The sequence below is a fragment of the Cyrtonyx montezumae genome, unplaced genomic scaffold, assembly GCF_038088225.1.
Source record: "Cyrtonyx montezumae isolate F1298 unplaced genomic scaffold, pur_monq_1.0 scaffold_9, whole genome shotgun sequence".
NCBI classification, from domain to species: Eukaryota; Metazoa; Chordata; class Aves; order Galliformes; family Odontophoridae; genus Cyrtonyx; species Cyrtonyx montezumae.
Window position 1 is genome coordinate 8,634,147 of NW_027072100.1, and position 20,248 is coordinate 8,654,394.

General features: G+C 43.0%; 1 protein-coding gene across 1 annotated transcript in view; it reads left to right on the plus strand.

Annotated features, from left to right (window-relative positions):
• NTSR1 (neurotensin receptor 1) overlaps positions 1 to 17,596 on the plus strand; it is a 44,181-nt gene extending 26,585 nt beyond the window's left edge. The window contains exons 2-4 of the mRNA XM_065754249.1: positions 4,784 to 4,985; positions 14,249 to 14,339; positions 16,673 to 17,596. Coding sequence (XP_065610321.1) covers positions 4,784 to 4,985; positions 14,249 to 14,339; positions 16,673 to 16,922 — 543 coding nt within the window. The 3' untranslated portion in view covers positions 16,923 to 17,596. The remainder of the gene's footprint in view (positions 1 to 4,783; positions 4,986 to 14,248; positions 14,340 to 16,672) is intronic.
• Positions 17,597 to 20,248: the final 2,652 nt, after the last annotated feature.

Sequence of the window (20,248 nt, forward strand, 5' to 3'; positions counted from 1 at the left end):
AACATGACAGGCAAGCCTGCTCAAGTTAAAAGAGAAATATGCAAAGATAAATTCCTGCTTAAGTGCCCTGTTAGAGCTCCAAACCTGCCCAGCATTCAGCACCTAGCCCTGCTCCTGTTTTCCTATCATTCATGTTTCTGTGCCTGGATGCGCTCCCTGGGATAAGGCTGCACTGCACATACCTCAGTGTGAGGCACCTGCTCCAGCAGTTCTGGTTCCTTCCTTTCCCTCAATTTCATACACTTTTAGGCTTCGTCTTTAGTGTGTAGATTTAATTTAGATATGTATTGAATTAATGATCCAAGAGAAGAAAGACTGGGAATACTCTGTACTAAAATCTAATGCTAAATAGTATGCTCTGAACCAAGCCATGCTGAAATTACTGAAATGCCTCCAGATTTTTAGAAGATCTGAACTCCCCTTCTCAGCTGTTTTCCAGCTTTCACATTCCTTTTTGTCCCAGGTAGTGGCTGTGAAAATAGCTGTTGCTCTGTCACCACTTACACAGTCTCTCCTCCCCCATTGTATCTAAGGAATGGCACAGAGCTGCTCACTGTGAAACACTTAGCATGCATGTTTGGAAAGCTGTGCAAAGATAGGATTTAACTAGATAGCAACTTACTTATGAGGGGATAAAAAGATGGGATTGTTTAATCAGATATGTCCTGTGAACATCAAACACAAGTGCCAAAGCCAAATGCTTCTTTTGGCGTGCCAGCATCACGCACACCTCCTGGTTCTGCTTTGTATTCCACAGGTTTCTGCACCCATAAATGGGGCAGTGTGATCATCAGTGCTGAAGTTATTCACTAAGTGGTTAAAAAATGTGAATTCCATCCACCAAGTGAGAAAACTAGTAATTTTTCAACTATACATAGTCAAATAGGATTGTTTGGCAGCCAAATGTTGAAGGATGTGCTTTTCTGATTGATATATGCTAACAATACAGCCTCCACAGCCAGGAGGAGGAGAATTTGCTTTTCATTTCCATTAGGAATGAGGTGAACCATAATGTAGTAGATTGTTAAATCCCAGAGACGTTTAATTGATGTGCTCAAGAGCATAACACCCTGCATCCTCAGCTACTCCATCATCACTGCCAGGAAACCAGCAAGGCAAATCTGAGATGCTTGCCAGCTCCTTTGGGGCCTCACAGACATCTTCCTGGTGTGTCCTCAGGGTTTGAGGGGTCTCTGCGACAGCTGAAGATCTCTGCACTGAGAATCCCAAGCATCTCAGCTCTCTGCCATGAATCAGGTGTCATATACAAGGGCTAAAGCTGCCCCAAATCTCAGCTGTCCCTTCATCCGCTCTGGGGTCTCATCTGTGCTGGTAGGGACCTTGGCTCTGTTCCTTGGGACCCCTGGCTGCTGCCTACATTTCAAGCTTTGTTTGCTTTATGTGACTGTTTATTTAGAGAATAAGCCCACCTGTACAAAAGAAAAAGAAAAAAAAAGAAAGGCAATTTCAAAAACATTACTCTTTTATTATCATTGAAGGTGCTTTTTCAGATAAAAACTCTTTCAGTGGAAATATTATGAACCATTCTTGTTCCTGGCTTGAAATATTTGCAGTGGATGTGTTTTATTCACTACCATCTCTCCATAGTTTATATCATTTAATCACTTGAGTGGTCTAAGACCTAGTCAAACAACTTCTAATACCTGCTAACAGCTTCAAAGCAGTGCTGGACCACAGAGGCAGCCAATAACTGCAGCACAGGGCTCAGAAGATTGGATTTTGCTGGCAGCAGAGATTATTTGCTGGAAAAAAAAACTTCCTTTTGGTTTCCCTTGGCTTGATAAGCAGGAGGGGAAAACTCCTTCCAAAGAGGCCTTATCTATATATATAATTTTTAATGGAGAGGAGAAACTGCCTGAAATCAGTGGCAGCTGAGATGTGGCCAGAGCACTGTGCTTTTGCATTGTAACAGCCCTGAATACAGCAGTTCTGAAGTGGTATTGCACAAGGTGTCATTTCTGTGGTAAACCAGCACATAGCCTACGATTTTCAGATGAAAAATGAAGCTGGATGCCATCTAAATCCTCCTTCCCAGTGCTAGCCTGGTCTGTAAAGGTATGCAGGAAACCAAACGAATGAACAGCCATAGGTGTTCACTGGCAGCTATTGTTCCACTGATCTGAAGAGAGTCAGCACTAATGAAAATCCCATTAAACACCTATACAAGTCCTCCTGCTCCTGAAGACTGTTCAGTATGTAGTCTTGGGATCCCAGTCCAGCTCCTCCTGACGAAGAAGGGAAATTGGCTTCAAAGTGCTGTTGGAGGCAAACCAGCAGCACTGCTGTGCCTGGTGCACAGCCCAGAGAGAGCCAGGGAGAGCACTGAGCACAAGGGCTGCGCTGGGCGGAGATCTGCTTCTCTGGCTCTTATTGTCAGGGAGAGTTTGCATTTGAAACTAATTTTTTCCACAAATTAAAACTTTCCATCTCTTTGAATTTTGTTAACTACAGGAGGGTTTCAGTGCAAATCAGGACCAGATAGAAATCTTTAAATGGAGCCTTTCATAGGATGCATGCAATTTTAGCACTTCTACCGTAGCAATTCATAAAAGTCAGTGCTATTCTTGACAGTTTCTCAAGCTCTTTAAAAACTTCACAGTACTGGTAGGGAATGAATCAAAACTTTAAAGAAAGCTCAGAATAGGCTTTTTGGTTTCTCTGTGATTCTATTAGGCAAGACTAATTTTTAGCTAGGGCAAAGCTATTGAGTTAAATTCAATAATCTCTGAATCTTAGGTGACAGAGTCAAGAACTTCCTTTTGCTCATTTGCAAATGCTGCTCAGTGGTGACACTGGACATTCAGCAGCTAATGCAGACAGAGAGCTATGTGGGACTGCAGGGCTCGTTTCCATCGGGTAAGCATGAGGAAGGCTTTTCATCCCTGTGTGTGCCAGCTCAGCACAGCTGCATTGCAAAGGTTAAGTAAAGCAGGTTCTTTACAAGAACAGATCACTGCTCTCACTGTGAAAATGTGTTATTTTGTGCCAGCTGAGAACGTGCTGCCTACCACTTAATGATCTTTTTTAACATCTTGAAGCGACTCCAAAAGATAACTCTACTTTCTATGCAGCAGGCTGTGAGAAGTGCTATCTTTTAGAAGACAAGGGGAGCTTAGAATGCTATATATTTAATAAAGAGTCCATTAACAGTTTTCAATGGGGGAGTATATCTAGGAATTTCCTCTGGAAATTGTCCATGATGTAGCTCTATTATTATTACAAAGTATAAACCAAGTCAGTGCTCTCACAATGTGGACTGCTGGAGATGAAACCCAGCTGGTACTTTTGCTAAATGCATCAAGCTCTGGAGCATAGAGCTGCACAGAGACTAGGTCTAAAAAAGAAAACTTTGGCAACAACGGCACTGCCTGTCTTCACCAAAAGACAAGTTGCATCTTGCTTAGATTTATGAGCATAGAAACTTAAGTGCTTTTGATCGTCAGTGCACCTGTTACCCGTATGCTTATGTTCTTTGTTTTATGCATCTCATGTTGCATTAAGGGAGTTTGGAGATTCTTCGTTTTTCAATTTACCTCTCTATTTCTGAATCCTTCCAGAGCAAAGAGTACATACATCTGAACTAGGTATTGGGGGCAGAACAGAAACCTGGGCAGTGTGGTGATCTTGATGTGTTGGAGAAGGGATGTCTCTTCTCAAGCTGATGAAGGACTCATTGGTAGATGAGTTTTCCTGGCCTTCGCTCTGCAGAGGAACATGGGTTTGTCTCAGGGTGAGGGGTCACTTCTGTGTTTTAAGGCACTGATCTGCAAGAGATGTGCCCATTTGAGTGGACAATGATTGCATGCCTCACAGCCTTACCACAGGGCAAGGGTCCCTATTGCTTTTTGTGTTTTATTGTTGTGGCTGTTCGTTTGCTTCTAATAAAATTGCTTCCACAATGATTTGCAGCACACAGTTCAATTCTTGTTAATATTATGACATTTTAAAGCTTCAAGGCTTTAAGGGAGTTTTGCTCTTTCACCCACTGATGTCAGTGATGTGCTGAGCCCCCTCCCAAGCCACCCAGCAGTGAGGATGTGCCCCAGGAACACCCAGCTAATCCTATCCCCAGGATGTATTGCTAAACTGAGCTCCAGTGAGTTTCGAGGCAGAAGGAGGCCCTCTGCTTTTAGTTGACACAAACAGTGACTTCCACTTGATTCAATCACTGCTTAATTTGATCCTCCATTTAATTTTATCAAAACCGTAGTAATCAAATAATTTGTACTAAAACCATTATAACTTCCACTTGTTTATTCTGATCAATTTTAATCTTTTAAGGCACAAGGTTTATTGGACAATTTGATTACTGGCTAACAAAAAGCTGTCATTAAATCTACAAAGGAAGGCCAGAGCTGAAATATCCCGAGTAGAGCTCATAATAAAGAAAAAGTATAACAACATACATTTAGAAGTCATGCTCTGTGCAATGAAAGCTACGAAGCATCCTGCCACTGGCAAGATGAAAAGATAACTATGTCTTGACACTTCTGGCAACGAGCCGCCCTGAAAAGGGAAAGACACTGTAATTGGATGTGAGTGAATTTGCCTTTTTTGAGTGTTGACACCTCTAAATGAACACATGTCAGTGGTGTCTGAGCTTTCCCTCTGTGTAGCAAGCCTTCAAAACCAAAGGCAAAGACCAAGAGAAAGGAAAATATTTCCACTGCAAGCTGCTACTCTTGCAGTGAGAAACGAATCACAATCTCCTTCCTCTCTGACCATTCCAGTCCCTTGACCGTGCCTCATTTCTTCTCCACAGGTCAACACGTTCATCTCCTTCGTGTTTCCCATGGTCGTCATTTCTGTGCTCAACACCATCATCGCCAACCAGCTCATGATCATGTTCAAGCAGGCTGCCCAGGAAAACCAGGTGTGCACCATCGGTGGGCAGCAGACGATGCTCAGCATGTCCATGGAGCCCGGCCGCGTGCAAGCCCTGAAGCACGGCGTCAGGGTCCTGCGTAAGTAGTGACGTGTTTGGACACTGAACTGTCTAGAAGTGCCTCTGTAAATATGATTTGAAGGGCTAGGTTGAAAGTGGTGAAGGCTTTATCAACACAAATGAAAAGGAAGGCTTTTTTGAAATTCAGATTATCCCTGAGAAATGCTTTGAAATTTGCCATTGTTGTCCAGTTCTCAGCTCAAAGCCCCACATTTTGGGAAATGAATTTGTTTCTTCTCTTGGTCTCTTTCCTTCTTTCTCTTGCTGAGACAACAAGAGTTTCTTAGGGAATTTCATCTTTTATTTTCCTTTGTTTTCTTTTTCTCCCAGAGACACTTTTCTGAGTCTTAATCTTCCTTTAAAGGATGAAAAAATTCATTATAGAGAAAGGAAGCTAGAGAGAGATTTAAGTATTATTTAATTCACTGTTCTCAATGGAGAAGAATTTGAGAAATGAACATTCCAACTTTAAGGAAAAACTATATATTCTCTGAGATGGAATGAACTTGCTAACATAAAGCTCTTCCTCTCCTTTTTATGTCCCTGGCCACCTCCAGCCTGTGCACCTCTCTTCCAGCTGGTGCTGGCTTTGGGGTCTGTATACTATGGGGGAACTGGTGTAGTTTGAAAACCAAAAGTATTTTGTGGGGTTGGGTTTGAACAGATCATTCCATGGCTCACGGCCACGTAGGTGTGCAAATCCCTCTCAGCTGCTAGAAGCAAAGCATTGGTCTCCTCCCCTTTCCCTGCAGGCAAAAGTAGGGGCTGCTCTGATGATCTCTGCTTCACCAGAGGGGTGTGGAAAATTGGTTTTCCCCTGATGGCACACACACAGAAATTAGTTTCTTGCAGTCACAGCTTTGATTCAGATTTCAGTTTTGCTTATTTTGATGGGAAAAATTCAAATAGCTGAGATTTAAAGAAAAAAGATTCTTAATCAAATCAGACTATTTTTTCTCTTCAAAACGCTGACTTCCAATTTTAATTATGAAGCAGTGTTAAAATGTCACTATTTCTGATGATGAGATAGCAAAACGTTTCTCACTTCATCCAAACCTGAAGCAAGGCAGTGAGGCAGTGACAGACAACTGCTGTATTATCTGCAGAGAGAGCTTTCCTTGTTCCTGTGCTGCACACAGCCAGGGTCAGCCAAGTCTTCCCTGGTGCTCTGCTTATTACAGCAACAGACGATGCATCACCTTTCCCCTCAACTTCAAAAACCAACCTATAGAGCACTGTATAAACACACTGCTCTGAAGATTATATCAAACAGGGCTAAATATGGAGCCCTATTGACTGCTGGTTCTGCTGGGAGTGGCCCCTGCATCTCCTAAAGTGTGCATCTCTGGGGGAAGGTGAGTCTCATCCATATGCTTTCCTGGGGTCCAAGGTCCCACTGTCACCTGAGAAGTGTTCCCAAGTGTCACATGTGCACTCCTTCATGAACTGCATTTTGTCTGCTCCCTGCCAGATTTTGCATCTGGTGTTTTGCAAACTTTGGCCAAGCTATTTGTGATATCAGAACGAAGACATTGCATTCCATCCCAAGCCAGATTAGAGATTTAGAGTGCAATAGAAATTAAAAAAAAAATAAAAAAGAGTCTCACAGGATTTTTATTAAATTTTGCAGGCCTCAAAGGGGCTGCAAACTTATTTTGGATGAATTCCTAAGTCCAGTTATTGAAAATGCCTCTATCCATATTTCACATGCAATAAAGGGTTCACCTTTGTACTCATAATTAATGCAGTCTCTCAAACAACATTTATAGCTGTGAGCACAAATGGCCGTTTATGAACTGATGGATGAGAACTACCATCACAGAGAAATGAGGCAGAATTGTGATCTCCCTGGATGAAGACAGAAAGAGATTCAGTATTTTATTCTTCTTCCAAACAACCACAATTAGAGTGGTAACAAATAATCCTTTTCTTTTGCCTTTGCTTGCCGATATGTAAAGCTAAAGAATAGACCTGCTCTCACACACAGGCTCTCTGAGGAAGAGCTTTTGAATGGGTTCAAAAGCGAAACTGGCTCAGCATTTTAATGACTCCTTCAGCAGCAACTTAAGGCTTAAATATCTGGCTTTATTCCCTTCCTTTTTTTTTTTTCCTCGGAGGTTTGGTTCAGACAAAGGTTAAATAAAAGATCCTGCACCCAGGAACCGAGCAGTGCTGTGAAATTTGGGACGCCTTAATTAAGCAATCTGAGGAAAAACCAAAGAATCTGGTAGCTTAAACTGACAGATGATAAAGCAAAAGCAGTTCAAAAATAGCACCCTAAAAATCTATTAAAATATGGCAGTTCAGGTCTTATGCTGCGAGGGCCCTCATGCACATGAAAAAGCCTTCCAGGTGTTGCTTTTCATGGCAAGGTTCTTGGTGGCTGAAGTGCTTTGGCCAAGTCCACCTTTTTCATAGGGAAGGAAATCCAGGCCCTAGAGAACCCACCAAAAATCCCACTCCCTATAGTGTAAGTGCATCCCTCTCCAATGGGTCTGGGTTAATTCTTGGGCACTGGTGGCAGCCATTCCTTCTACAGGGGTGCATATCATCTGTGCTGGGCTCCACGGCAGCCAAAATCATCTATCCAGATTATGGGACAAGAAAAAATGGCACTTGTCCACACTAATAAAGCTGTTGGTACAAAATTAGACTTTATGAGGATTAAGGTATTTTCCATTTTCAAAGGTAAACTTTGGCCTGAAGCACAGAAATCTTGGTTACGTTTGAAGGGTGAAATGTTTCAGAACACATACATCTAGTGCTTAGGAAACAAATTTTTGCATTTCATGGTGTGCAGAGTTGGATGGGAGCAAAGCAGCAAACACTTTCCTTCCTCCTTCCAAATCTAGAGTTTGTACTTATTTACATTAAAATAGGAGCCAAAATTGTCAGGCCAACAGCTTCCTTCAAATGTCCACAGCATCACTCTCTTCCTCTTTGCTAGCATGTATTTGTTTTCTTGGCTCTGTCTGACTCTGGTCATGCACAAAACAATTAAGGAGGTCAGGATCGAGGAACACGTCAGCCCTGCTTCCTGTGAGCCAGTTCATTAATTCATTAAGTGTGGGATTTCTGATTGTAATTCCCTCCCTGCTGTCAGCTTGCTGTAGGTGTGAGGATCCACATTCCGAGAGCTCCAGGAACTGGTGGCTGTCCAGCTCCTTTGTGAGGATAACTGGGCCTTATCTGATCAGTGCTGCTGCTAGGGTGAATCTGCTGGTTATGTATCCCAGCACACCAATCATGCGATAAGGAAGAAAGCTACCTACGTAAATCTGAACTACACACAAATTCTCAGACACACACACAGATACACACCCTTGATAATAAGCAGCTTTCATCAGATAAAACCTTGTACGTGCTGCCCAGACTATTGCATACTTCATCCAATATAAGTCTTTCTGGGGGCATATTATTGAGCTTGGCTCAGTTTGGAGGCGCTTTTTGGCCAACATCTCTTCTTAAAAGGAGACAGTTCTGCTACAAAGACTAATTGTCTCCATCAAAGCAGCAGCCTGCAGCCCGTTCAGCAACTGCAGATAGGAACGGCCGTTCTTCCAGCAGCCCTCACTGCCTCCATGACTGGAGTGAACTGGAATGGAGTTACTGAAGGGCACAGCCAAGTAATGACAGCAACACCAAAGCAAACTGATGGACAGCGAGGGCAGGCTCTGTGCGTCCCTGGGTGGATGTTGGTTAAGCTCATTAAAGTGTGAGCATTCCCAGGTAGCATTTGCTCTGTTACAGAAGCTGCTTATCTGAAGCAATTACAGAGCATTTAGAGAGGTTTAAAGAATTAAAAGAATATCCCTCAGCCTCCCACAGTTGGCTGGTGGATGCCTCAGTATGATAGGTTTTAGGAAATGAAGTCGCACCGTATTTGTTTACTGAAAGACTGAGAGCATTATAATTATGGTTCTGGGGCCTCTACATTTCTTCAAGTAATGCCAGGAAAATGCCAACTATTAACAAAGCATCCGTGCATCCTATGCGTTTCATTACTTTGTGTGTGAACAATTCCCCTCCAGAACAAACGTGCTGAAGAATTCGTCCATTTCTTTTTTCAGATGTTCCAAATTTGAGGAGAATAATGCTATGAGATGTAGTGTAAGTGTCCCACAAACAGGAGTAATAAATAGCAAATACTCTGCAGCCACAAAGGTCTACAGAAGAACCACAGTCTGAAAGTCTGCTCCTTCAAGACTTGTCCTTCCTAATTCCTGTGCTCCAAGGAAATCAGACCTGTGCATGAATCACTTTGGTTGCAAGAAAGGAACTAAGTTCACAACAGTCTGTATCCCTAACAAAAATCTGAGTGGCTGAAAATGGAGTCCAGCAAGACTCCATTGACGTTAAGCACGGATAGATGTTGTGGATAACAGCTGAAGTGTCACACTGAAATTCAGGAGGATAAATGAGCTACATAACAGCTGTATATGTTTCTTGGAGGTGTTTGTATGTGTAGGTTTACTTTACAGACTGCCAAGTTTCATAAAGAGAGTTGTACAGAGCACTCTGTAAACAGCCTCTGAGGAGCAGAAATGCAGCAGGGCTGTGCCTGTTGGGAGATCTGTGCACCAGTTCTGAAGCTGCTGGGCACGGCTGCAGGGATTTGGGCTCCTAGGGCTATGGGAATTCAGGTTCCCACTGCTGCATCTCCAAAAACAGCACTAGGGCTGGCCAGGCACAGCAAGCAGATTTTCCAGGTATTAGGTCCTGCCTGTATGAGTGTTTAAATACCAACTGATGCATTTTTTAGATATGAATTCTGGCTAGGCCTCTGTGACTTCAGAATGGGATCCCCACAGCAAGCAGAAACAGCTCAGGGAGGATTAAAGGACATGTAAGACTAAAAACAAGAGGAGAATGAAGAAGGTGGCTGCAAAGGATGTCACCGTGGGTTATACCCAACCATAGTGAGTAGAAAGAGTATCAAATGGTGTGAGGAGAAGCCTAGAGCCCTCATCTATCCTTTGAAGGGGAAAATTTCTTCTTCTTTCTCCTCTAAACACCCTGACACCCTTAGGGGGAATGACATGAATGAAGCCTAGATTGAATCTAGCAACATCTTTCTTTTCACAAAGACTAATTATCTTAGAAGGGAACTTGGGAAGAGTCCCTGGTTTGCAGCATGTTGGCAGGGATGGGCTGCTTGCTGAGCCCCGTTCTTTGGTTGTCTTTTAACCTTCATATTCTGCCTTGCTCCTTTTGGATGAAGCCAGGTCTCACTGGTGCCAGCGGATGTTTTAATCACACTGCTCAGCATGAATAGGGCCAGGAATTCACATTCATTTTCAGATCTGTCAACTGAATCCACTGAACATCAAGTCTGGCGAATATAGTCAGAGTACAATACTTCGGGGCTTTTTTGTGCTGAAAAGGTTTCTCTGCTGTTTGCAAATAATACAGGAAAATAAAAGCAGATCTCTGGCTTCAGAGAATGGAAAGTAAGGAGTCAAAACTAATGATTACACTGCTCTGTAACATGTACAAGAGAACAGGAGGACTGCACCCAGCAAATGCTATTCAGCAGTTTCTGAAGGAGTTGAGGGCCCCCTGGGTCCCTTCTGTTCCTGGTTTCTCCTTGTTTTACTCTTCTGGGCAATACTGGGGCATACTGGTTGTCTCCACACTCTGCTGGTACTTATCGACTTTTATGGAAATGCTTTCTTCTGCAGCCTTGTGACCCAAATACCAGCACAAGAAGTTTTACTTTTACTAGGCTCCTACTTACGTTGTAAGTGGCACAACCCCTAGTTTGGGGCCTGCTGGTGTAAATATTGCCAACAACCTGTCAGGTACTGCATCACTTCGCATAAACAGCGGCCTGAGGTTTAGCCAGGCACTGCCAGCTGCATCTACACTTGGCCCAACTTTCTCCATCTCTCACATCAAACCTCACAGTGACACTTGTTCACCGTTGTGATGGATTCTCTTGTAATGACATCAACTAAATAAGTGTACAAAACCCCCAGGGCTTTGAGTGCTCAGGGACTGCTTCCCTAGAAATCAATATCAATACAAATTACTGAACCCCGTTACTCTGCTTTATACTTGATTCAATACCCCACTTTGTTCACATCTTGCTGCTGTGGAAGGTATTAATAACACTGAGGGACAAACAGCCTGAAAATATCTAAAAACACAAGAGAAATGATAAAAAAGAATAGCTATAAGCTGGGCACAGAGAAATTATGAACAAAATAAGATATAACAGCGATAAGGAACTGTTGATGTCTGGATCAGATGATCAGATGAAATGTGCATTCCTTGAGCAGCATGGGAGATGAACAGCTGTTGATACGCTGAAACTCAGAAAAGGATGAGAGATTTTGTTCTGCTCCGTCCTCCCAGACACAGACAGCTCCTGTCTTTGCTCCAAGCTTATGACATGCTGTCTGTTTTTCAGCTCCCTTTGAAACACAAAGAAAGAAGTTGGCCAAAACTGTCTGAACAAAGCTATTGAAGGCTGGATTTGAGCTTTTCTGAGCAGCATTTCTCTTCTCTCTGTTCACCAGGCACTGCCAGGGCTCATGTGCAGGTAATGTACTACGTGCACATTGCCAAATTACTGAGACCTTGGCCCTGGAAAATGGCCACTTTCCAGCCACAACCGCAGGATATACACATGATGAAATAAAATACTCAGTGCAATCTAATAAAATTTAGCTTCCTGGTTTCTTCCACATCCAGTTAAGTCTGAAAATCAAGACTGGCACAGTTTAAATATTCTCTTGCACAATGAAGAAGGCATCGCTCAAGGTTTTTGTTTCCCTCTGCAGACTTCCTGTGTGGTATATGGGCTCACTCCTCAGCTCCTTGGGATGCTGTTCCAACAGGCAGGGAATTGAGTGACAAGACAAAATAGAAAATCACAGGATGCAGTAATTCAGGTTTACACTTTTAAATTATAAGTTTGATTTAGAAGTTAAACAAAGGCCCATTCTGCCTTGTTTTGAATCCTTTCTCAGTTGGTGCTCGGCTCCACCAGGCTGTCCTGCTCCATCTTACAACACCAAAGAAATCTGTGTGAAGACTCAGATGATGAAGAATAGGCTCTAGGAGTACAACAGTAATAAAAAATTATTTTGGCAGCAAAGTTGCCCTCAATATATCAGGGTTAAGGCTGACAAACTCAGGTCAGGGCCTTCTAACCCATGCTGCACAGAGCCTCGCAGCACGCTGCCCAGCCAGGATTTCAAAATCAGCCCCTAAGTGCCTCTGTTGCACTTAGCCATGTGTTTAATACACTTCTGATTGCAGAATGATTGCTTGGGATATTACAGAATTACCACAGATTATTTAATTGATTATCTGTTTGCTGAGGTCAAGTGGTTATTTCTCTCAGTGTGTGTTTTTGTTGGTATAGACCCCCACCTCTGAGCTATCTGGCACAGCACTGTCTGAGCCACAGAAGCAGAGCTCCTTTACAAGGAGGAAAACACTATCAATTAACATGTTGGGAGATTTAATGGGCAGATGTGCAGCACCATTGAAGTTGGCTTTAGAAAGAATCCAGGCCCTGCAGTGCTTGAAGAGCTGCACGCAGAGGCAACACCTGGGGCCTGTCAGTAGATGTAGGTTTCTGCAATATCTGGATGTGATGCAGGTCAAATTCATCCACTTGGTGGTGTCTTTTAGACTGCTGAAGAGGTGCAGACCCTATAGCAACGACTTACATCTGTGATCACAATGACACTATAGCAGCCAAAAAATACTCAGAGTGAAATAATGAATTCACTTAGACAAGAGAATAAAACCAGCCCCTCTTGCCTCCTTTCCAAAACATGTTCTTTCAGATTTTATTTTTCAAATTTTAATCCACAAATGACTTCTGCAGTGTTCCTGCTTTCGTACATCACACAGACTGATTCTAAAACAATTTAGCCATCTCCATTGTTTGTGATGTGTACAGTATATGAGAAAACCCGCAGGGTTGAAATAACACTGTGAGTACAGATCTGGACACCAGGAAATATTGAATTTCTTGCCCCATTGAGGGGATCCATTTACCAGAGCCTCTGCTGTGCCTCTGTGCTGTATAACAGTGATGGGAGGGTGCAGCTGCAATCAGCCTTGCTCCCCATGGACTGTTTTTTTGAGAGATGCTCATCATCTGCATCTCTCCTCTCATAGAGCTGCTGAGAGCTGCTGAGTTTGGGACACAGCTTCCTAAATATTTTCAATATGAAAGCAGAAGGAAAAGCAGCCTCCAAATCCACATTGCACTGGTGGTACATAGCTCGGCGAGAGAGCACTGCTGCTTCCTAGTCCTTACAGGTCACATAAAGGACAAGAGTGATGAGGCCCTTACTGTCTGTAGAGCAAATCTGGGATAAAAAATTTAACATAATTATTTTATTTAGTCTTAATTTTCTTATTGGCTTTTATTATGTTATGTTTTAACCGAGATTTCTTTATTTCCTGCTGGGATTCTGCCAGAACGTTGTCATTTCATACAGAGGTTGAAATACATATTGCAAAAGGAAACAAATCTTTCTCTTGATTGCCTGATGTATCTCCTTTTTAATTTTGACTGATAATTCCTCAGCACCAACAGAGCTTTTATCCTCCAGACTTGTTATGTTCTCTTTTTCATTGTTTGATATTCTTTGGCTAGAATCTTGAAAGGAAAAAGATATATATAATCTTCCTCTTTTTAACTTAGAATTTTTATTATAGAAATGTCCAGACCCAAGAATCTCGTAATCGTTGTCTCAGGTACTGCAGAAATGTAGAATAAAAGGACAAACTCTACCACCAGAAAGCAGCTCCTGAGGCTGTTTAATGATCCCCAGCACTGTGGGGACTGTGGCCAGTGGCTCCACGTAACAAACTAATGAGATTACTGTGTCCCTGCTTTCCTGTCTACCTGGATGAAAAACACACACTAGCTGCCTCTGTGAGTATTGTAGACAAAACTCCCAGTGCCATAAGGGCATAAAAGGCAAGGATAGGTGCAAATACAGTCTGATTTCATGTGGCCTCCATCTGATCCAGGCATCGACAGTTCCTTATCGCTGTTATGTCTTATTTTGTTCTTAATTTCTCTGTGCCTAGCTTATAGCTATTTTTTTTTCTATTATTTCTGTTGTGTTTATAGATATTTTCAGGCTGTTTGTCCCTCAGGGTTATTAATACCTTCCACAGCAGCAAGATGTGAACAAAGCGGGGCTTTAAGAAAGAAGTTTACAGTGATAAACACCCACACAGACAGGTTCCTTTTCACCCTTGAGGAAGAACTCACAAAAAGTAATAGGATTCTTTTATTTCTTACAGGTGCTGTGGTGATTGCCTTCGTGGTCTGTTGGCTCCCTTACCACATACGGCGCCTCATGTTTTGCTACGTCCCCTCCAACCACTGGACAGAGTGAGTTGTGATGTGGGAGATCTCCCTGTGCCGGGGTGGGGCATGGGGCCAGGCTGGAGCTCAACTCTGGGTGATAGCAGGCTGGGGATGGAGGTGGGGACTGGAGAGAAAAGGAAGGTAAAGCCTCCTCTTCCTGATTGTAGTGTTGTTCTTCTTTCCGGATTTCTTACCATGATTAACAGCCAAATTAAGAGTCATTGCTTTGTCATCTAACTCCCCCTGATGTGGCTGAAGGAAGCATTAGTTTGAAGCAGAATGAGCATCAGCAGCCCTTCTTTCTGTGGCTACAACCACAGAATCATCCCTGTTGACAACAGCAGTGGATATTCACTTCTGACAGCCCTTGATGAAATGACATTTCACAGAGGGGTTTATGCAACCAAAGGGGATTGCTGTCTCTGTGGTGGAGATATCGATCACCATCCCTAAGATAGAGCAGCTCCTGTCAACACCCAATTTAGCTGCACAGTGCCACATTTCCTTAGTGAGAGGAGAGATTTCTCCACTGGGAAAATATCTGTGCTGCTCAGAGTCTGGGGTAGGATGTTCACTGGGTTTTATAGGGAGTGCAACTAAATTAAACACTAGCGGTTTTCACCGATTAGAAAATGTCCAGGCTCACAGACAGCGTAGGGATACATACCTGCATGCAGCTGCACACCTACACTGAGCACACCTCTGGTGTTCACAGATGAGCAAAGGCACACAGACAGCTACTTGCAGCTTCTCTGCTGCATCAGGCCAGGTTCCTTGGCAAGGCAGCTGCAGAGCTGATTATTCCTTTTAAATATGCATAGCACTAACACTGCCTAGGGATCTAAACACAGGTAACCCAAGAGAGAGAGGTAACATAAGAGGCTCTCGGTGTAAGATGTCTCTCTCCTCCCACAGCATTATGCCCCTGTTCACTCCTGGTCTGGATCAGCTTACTGCAGTGAACAGGAAAAGAAAAATTCTACGATACCAATAAGCAGAGAAACAGTGAGACATTAAAATTTCATGAATACCAAGCATAAATAATAGTAGTTTATCATACAGCAGATTGCTGAATGGAAATGTACATAGTAAAATCCAAAATCTTAGATCGTGAAAACAGAGCTCTAGCAACACACTAGGGCAAACTGATGTTTGTTTCTTATTTGCTTTCCTATATGTAAAGCACTTCAAGCAGCAATCAATTATGTAATGGCTGCATTTGCTTTGAGCCAAAGAGGTCGAGAATTCTGCTAGCAGTTAGTGTGAATTTATGCATTCTGGTTGCATTTGCTTTTTTTCTTCTTCTTTTAAAACTGAGTGACTTCAGGGAAATGTTGAATTTACAGGCATATTATGAATGGTGAATGATCTGTATGGAAGCTAATCAAGAGCTTGCAGCAGCTCAACATAATCATTTATAAATGCATGTGTCTGCCCCTGAAGAAATCTGTGCTAAGTTAATTTTTCACAACTACACTGAGAAACTTGGCTTGTAAGAGCTGGATGGGCCACACGGTACTTGGCATTGCTGAGGGGGCCATGGGGAGCTAATGATGTACTCCAGCACTCGTCTATTTATCTTTTGTTAGACAGTGCTCAGACTAACAAAAAGGTCTGCGGTTTCCACTGAGATAAATGAACCTGGGGAACATCTTCCTGAAAATGAGATCTATGTTGTTTATAAACCCTTTACCAGCCCAGAGCTGATGATCTCAGTTTTCCCAAGGAAAGATATTTCCAAAAGAAAAGAAATAAAGCCAAACATTCTAGTTGAAAACATCATCTTGTGATGAGGTTATGTTCCAAAAGCATACTATTACCAGCTTGCCCCCAGAGTTGAGAACACCATCCCAGAGTACAGGCGAATCCCAACCCAGGGACCCATTGAATGGGGGTGATGTAGCTCTCACTGCCCACGGGAGGAGATATCTGGATCTGTTACAAGATCTTGGCTCTTCTGCAGGTTCTGTATACCAGAACTGCAGCCAGAAAAGTCAAACTAATGTATATGCATTACACAGAAGCAAATTTCCATCTGGTTTCTCAGTTTCAAGCATGTCTATTTTTAAAGGAAAAATGAACACAAGGAAAATATCCCCTCCAGTCTCAGTCCAGTCCCAGAGTATAAATCAGTTTCTATCTGGCAGCGACTGGGAAAGACCTTTGTAAAGACATTTGACCTACACTTGCCCAGTCTCAGCTGAAACCAGCGGGTGTCTGCATTGACTCCCACTGTCAAGATCATGTCCCTAACAGAGAAAGGTTAGCAGCAAGAAAAACTTATGTTTTCCTCACACTTGTGTCTTTTATTTCAGTTCTTTACACTCTACTTAGAATTCTTTCATTTCTTCTTCTAGTTTCCTTTACAACTTCTATCACTACTTCTACATGCTGACAAATGTCCTCTTCTACGTCAGTTCGGCAATTAACCCCATCCTATACAACCTGGTGTCTGCAAATTTCCGACAGATCTTCCTTTCTACGCTCACACTCGTGTGCCTGCCATGGAGGAAGAAGAAAAAGCGACTTGCCTTCACCAGGAAATCCAACAGCATTTCCAGCAACCACACTTTTTCCAGCCAGGTCACAAGGGAAACCACATACTGAAGCCAAAGGAGGAAGAGAAATGTATTTCATGGAGTCTGAACTTGAGAGAGGCCTCCATGACCTTCATGCATGGTCTCTGAATTCATGTAACACAAAGCAAGTTTAGCAAAGTCATTTTTGTTGGAGAAATAGGCTTTATTCTGCCAGTAACTTTGAGGTTATTTTAAAGCATTGGCCTTGCCTTCTGTGAGTGATGTCTACACGATTTGTAAGTTGTCTGGTGTAAATCCAGGTACAGTGTTAACTGGGAAGCCAATACATGTTAAATTTAGACTACTTCAACTGTATTTCATCCTTCTCTCAATGCAGAGATGCCATGTTCACATCCAAAGGTTTGAGATCATGCCTCTTGGTGGCACTGAGCTGAGTCTAAGGAGGAGAAAGCAGTTTCAGGGTTGTTTTTGGCAAATAGACGTGCTCATCTATGGGACACTCAATGAGCAAGGAGTGAAAACTCAGGGAGTCAGGTTGTTGTTTTAGAATTACATCTAAATTCTTATGAATAAGATTTGGGTGCTCAAGAGAGCCATTCTGGCTCCTTGAACTTAAATACCAACAGATGATGCCTTATTTAGAATAGAGTGAGGGTAGCCTGAGGGAATTGGGATCATCTTTCACTTTAGAGCATGCATAGTGCCTGGCCCAGGGAGCCCCACTCTCTGATATTGGTATATTGCAACACCTATAAGTAACAGTCTCTGGCAAAGTCAAGAATGTAGACATTGTGCCCAGCTGGAGTGTTAAAAAAGATCAGAAACAGAAACAGAAAATTTTACTTAAGCCACACAGCCAAACTCTGTTTCTCTTGCCAGGGAAAACAGTTAGCTGGTCTGCATTAAAGAGGCAAGAAAACAGCAGGCTGCTGAAGGCTCCAGTCTGATGATACAAGAGCAACTGGCCCAGTTCTGTAGGACTTTGAGATTTTTCCCGTTATTTTCACAAGCTGATATCTCGTAGTCTACTGGCTGTAGGCACCTGGGCCTCTTTTTCTACCTTTCATTTCTTTTTGCTACCAAAACTGTTGGCACACCGATCTGTACACACAAATCTTCAGATGGTGCAAATGAAGAATACAAGGTTTAAGCTGGGGAGTTTCAGCTCTAAAACAATTTTCTCTTAACAAGGCAGAAGAACAGGGCTGAGACCTGCTCATGGCAAAAAGTTTGGCTCAGTCAGGGTTGTTCTGAACAAAAATCAGGATCAGAATAAGAGGACATAAAGTGTATCTTCTCTTCCCTGTATTTTTCCCCTTGATTTTTGCTTTGAATTTGAAATTTCCCATCTGGACATAATAGGTAGCATGATGTATTTTCCCTATATTGTTCCACCTCTAACAGCCAACTATGAGATGTAACAAATTGCCCAAGAGCCTTTGGCACCAGAAATCAAGGGCCTTTGGGACAAGCTAAAGGGCTTTCCCTTCTGTCACAGCACCAGATGGTGACCTGCGTGAACCTGGGAACCAACCCATCATCTTATGCAACCTGCTGTGATTTTGCTGTTAGTGACCTTATGTCCCTCTTCACACCAAGGCAGAAAGTAAATCAAAGCTGTCCCTGCTTACATCCTCCTTGCCAGAGGCATTCCTCAAGAGCCAATTATGCTCTCACAAAGGTGAGCCAAACACATCCTATCAGGGAAAGCATGCATTTTGTTAAAGGTCTGGCCTTTACAAAGTGATGCAGTCACAAACCATTAGGATGAATTCAAACATACTCTAAAATAGAGGTGAGCCATGTCAGGGGCATGGGGCAGACTGGAGAGCGTTGGTAATAAGGTTAGGTTTTAGTCTTATCTGCAGTTGCTGTGAGAAGGGTTACTCTCCATTGTGGCAGACATTGCTGTTTCTTTCTGCTGCTCGGAATGGCTGTGGGAAAGGAAATGTGGATCATTCCTGTTGAAAAGCACAGAAATGAAGAGATTCTCCATAAAGAGAGTTCTAGTGGGAGTTCTGGTGAAAGGAGGCTCTTTGCAAATCCCTGCACACTTGCATGTCTCATTAACAGAGGGAGTTTGCTTCTTTATGATGACAAACTAGAAATGATCCTTGGCTCCATTCAGCTCTCCAGCTTTGCCTATCCCCTGTCACTCTGCAACTACTGAGCACTCATGGAAGATAGGACTAGTCTCAATGCGGGACACGTGCTGCTGGCCCCATGGGCATCTGTGTGGGCCTGCAGATCTCCACAGGGTCCTCTATCACACAGCAATGCAGACCAGTTCCTGATTTGTTCAGTACCAGCAGCATCTCATGAGTTAGGCTCTGCTGGGCTCAGGACATAGAGATAACATCTCTGGGGCATTTGCTGTTTGCTGTGAGTGACAGCTCTCTGCTCCTGGGGCACTTATAACTGGCGGTGGTACAGAGCTAGGTGCATGGTACATCTGCCTGCTGCCAGCCATGACCTCCAACCACACCTAACAGGGACAGGAGATTATTTTAATGCCTACTACAGAACTACTGCAAAGGAAAGGGCTCAAAACAAAAATCAGTCGGACTTTAGTTCCTTCTGATTCTGCCAAACTACAGGCTCCGTCCTGTCATGCCTTCTCTTAATTTCTCGCCCTAGTTGTACAAAACATAGGGCAGAGTTTACAACTGACAAAGCACTTTTGTTGCTCATGTGCAGTTGATTCCTCTTTGACAAGGAAAAGTGGTAATGGGACACACACACACAAAGGAAAAGAAAAAGAACAGAGGAGACTGGCTTCTCTTTGCAAGGAAATCTGTGAGGAACCAGTAAAGGTTGTCATTGTGTGTGTTAGAAATGGCTTGGGCAGATTGGAAGTTATAGAGGATCAGTACATCCTGCATCATGGACTGTGTAAAACACATAAGAATAGCAGCAGAACCATGTATAGACCTGTATATTCTTGGTTTATTCACTGTTACTACCTTCATCTAATACCTGTCCATTACAGCTCAGTCAAACTTTTATGATGTTTGTAGGGGACTGTAACTGAGGGCAGCAGTCCTAAGGAGATGCAGATTTGCACAGGCACAGGGGGACACAGCACTTGTGGCACCTTGAGAGCTTCCAGCTGAGGAAGGTGAGCTGCAAACAAATTAAATAATTCATGGACATCATTCATAATAGACCCTACAAACCAATCATCTCCACTGCTCTCACTCCTCCTGCACTAGCGAAGTCCAGGTACAATGAGAAGAGGAAGAGAAGTCTTTATGTCACACACTTAGTGCTGGCCTTCCAGGCAAGACAACCTTTAAATAGTTCCAGAGAGGACCTAAACTTTTTAACTGTACTTCTAAGTAGAGTCAACAGCTGCAAGGTGGTTTCTGAAGCCTCCCATGTTGGCTGTAACTG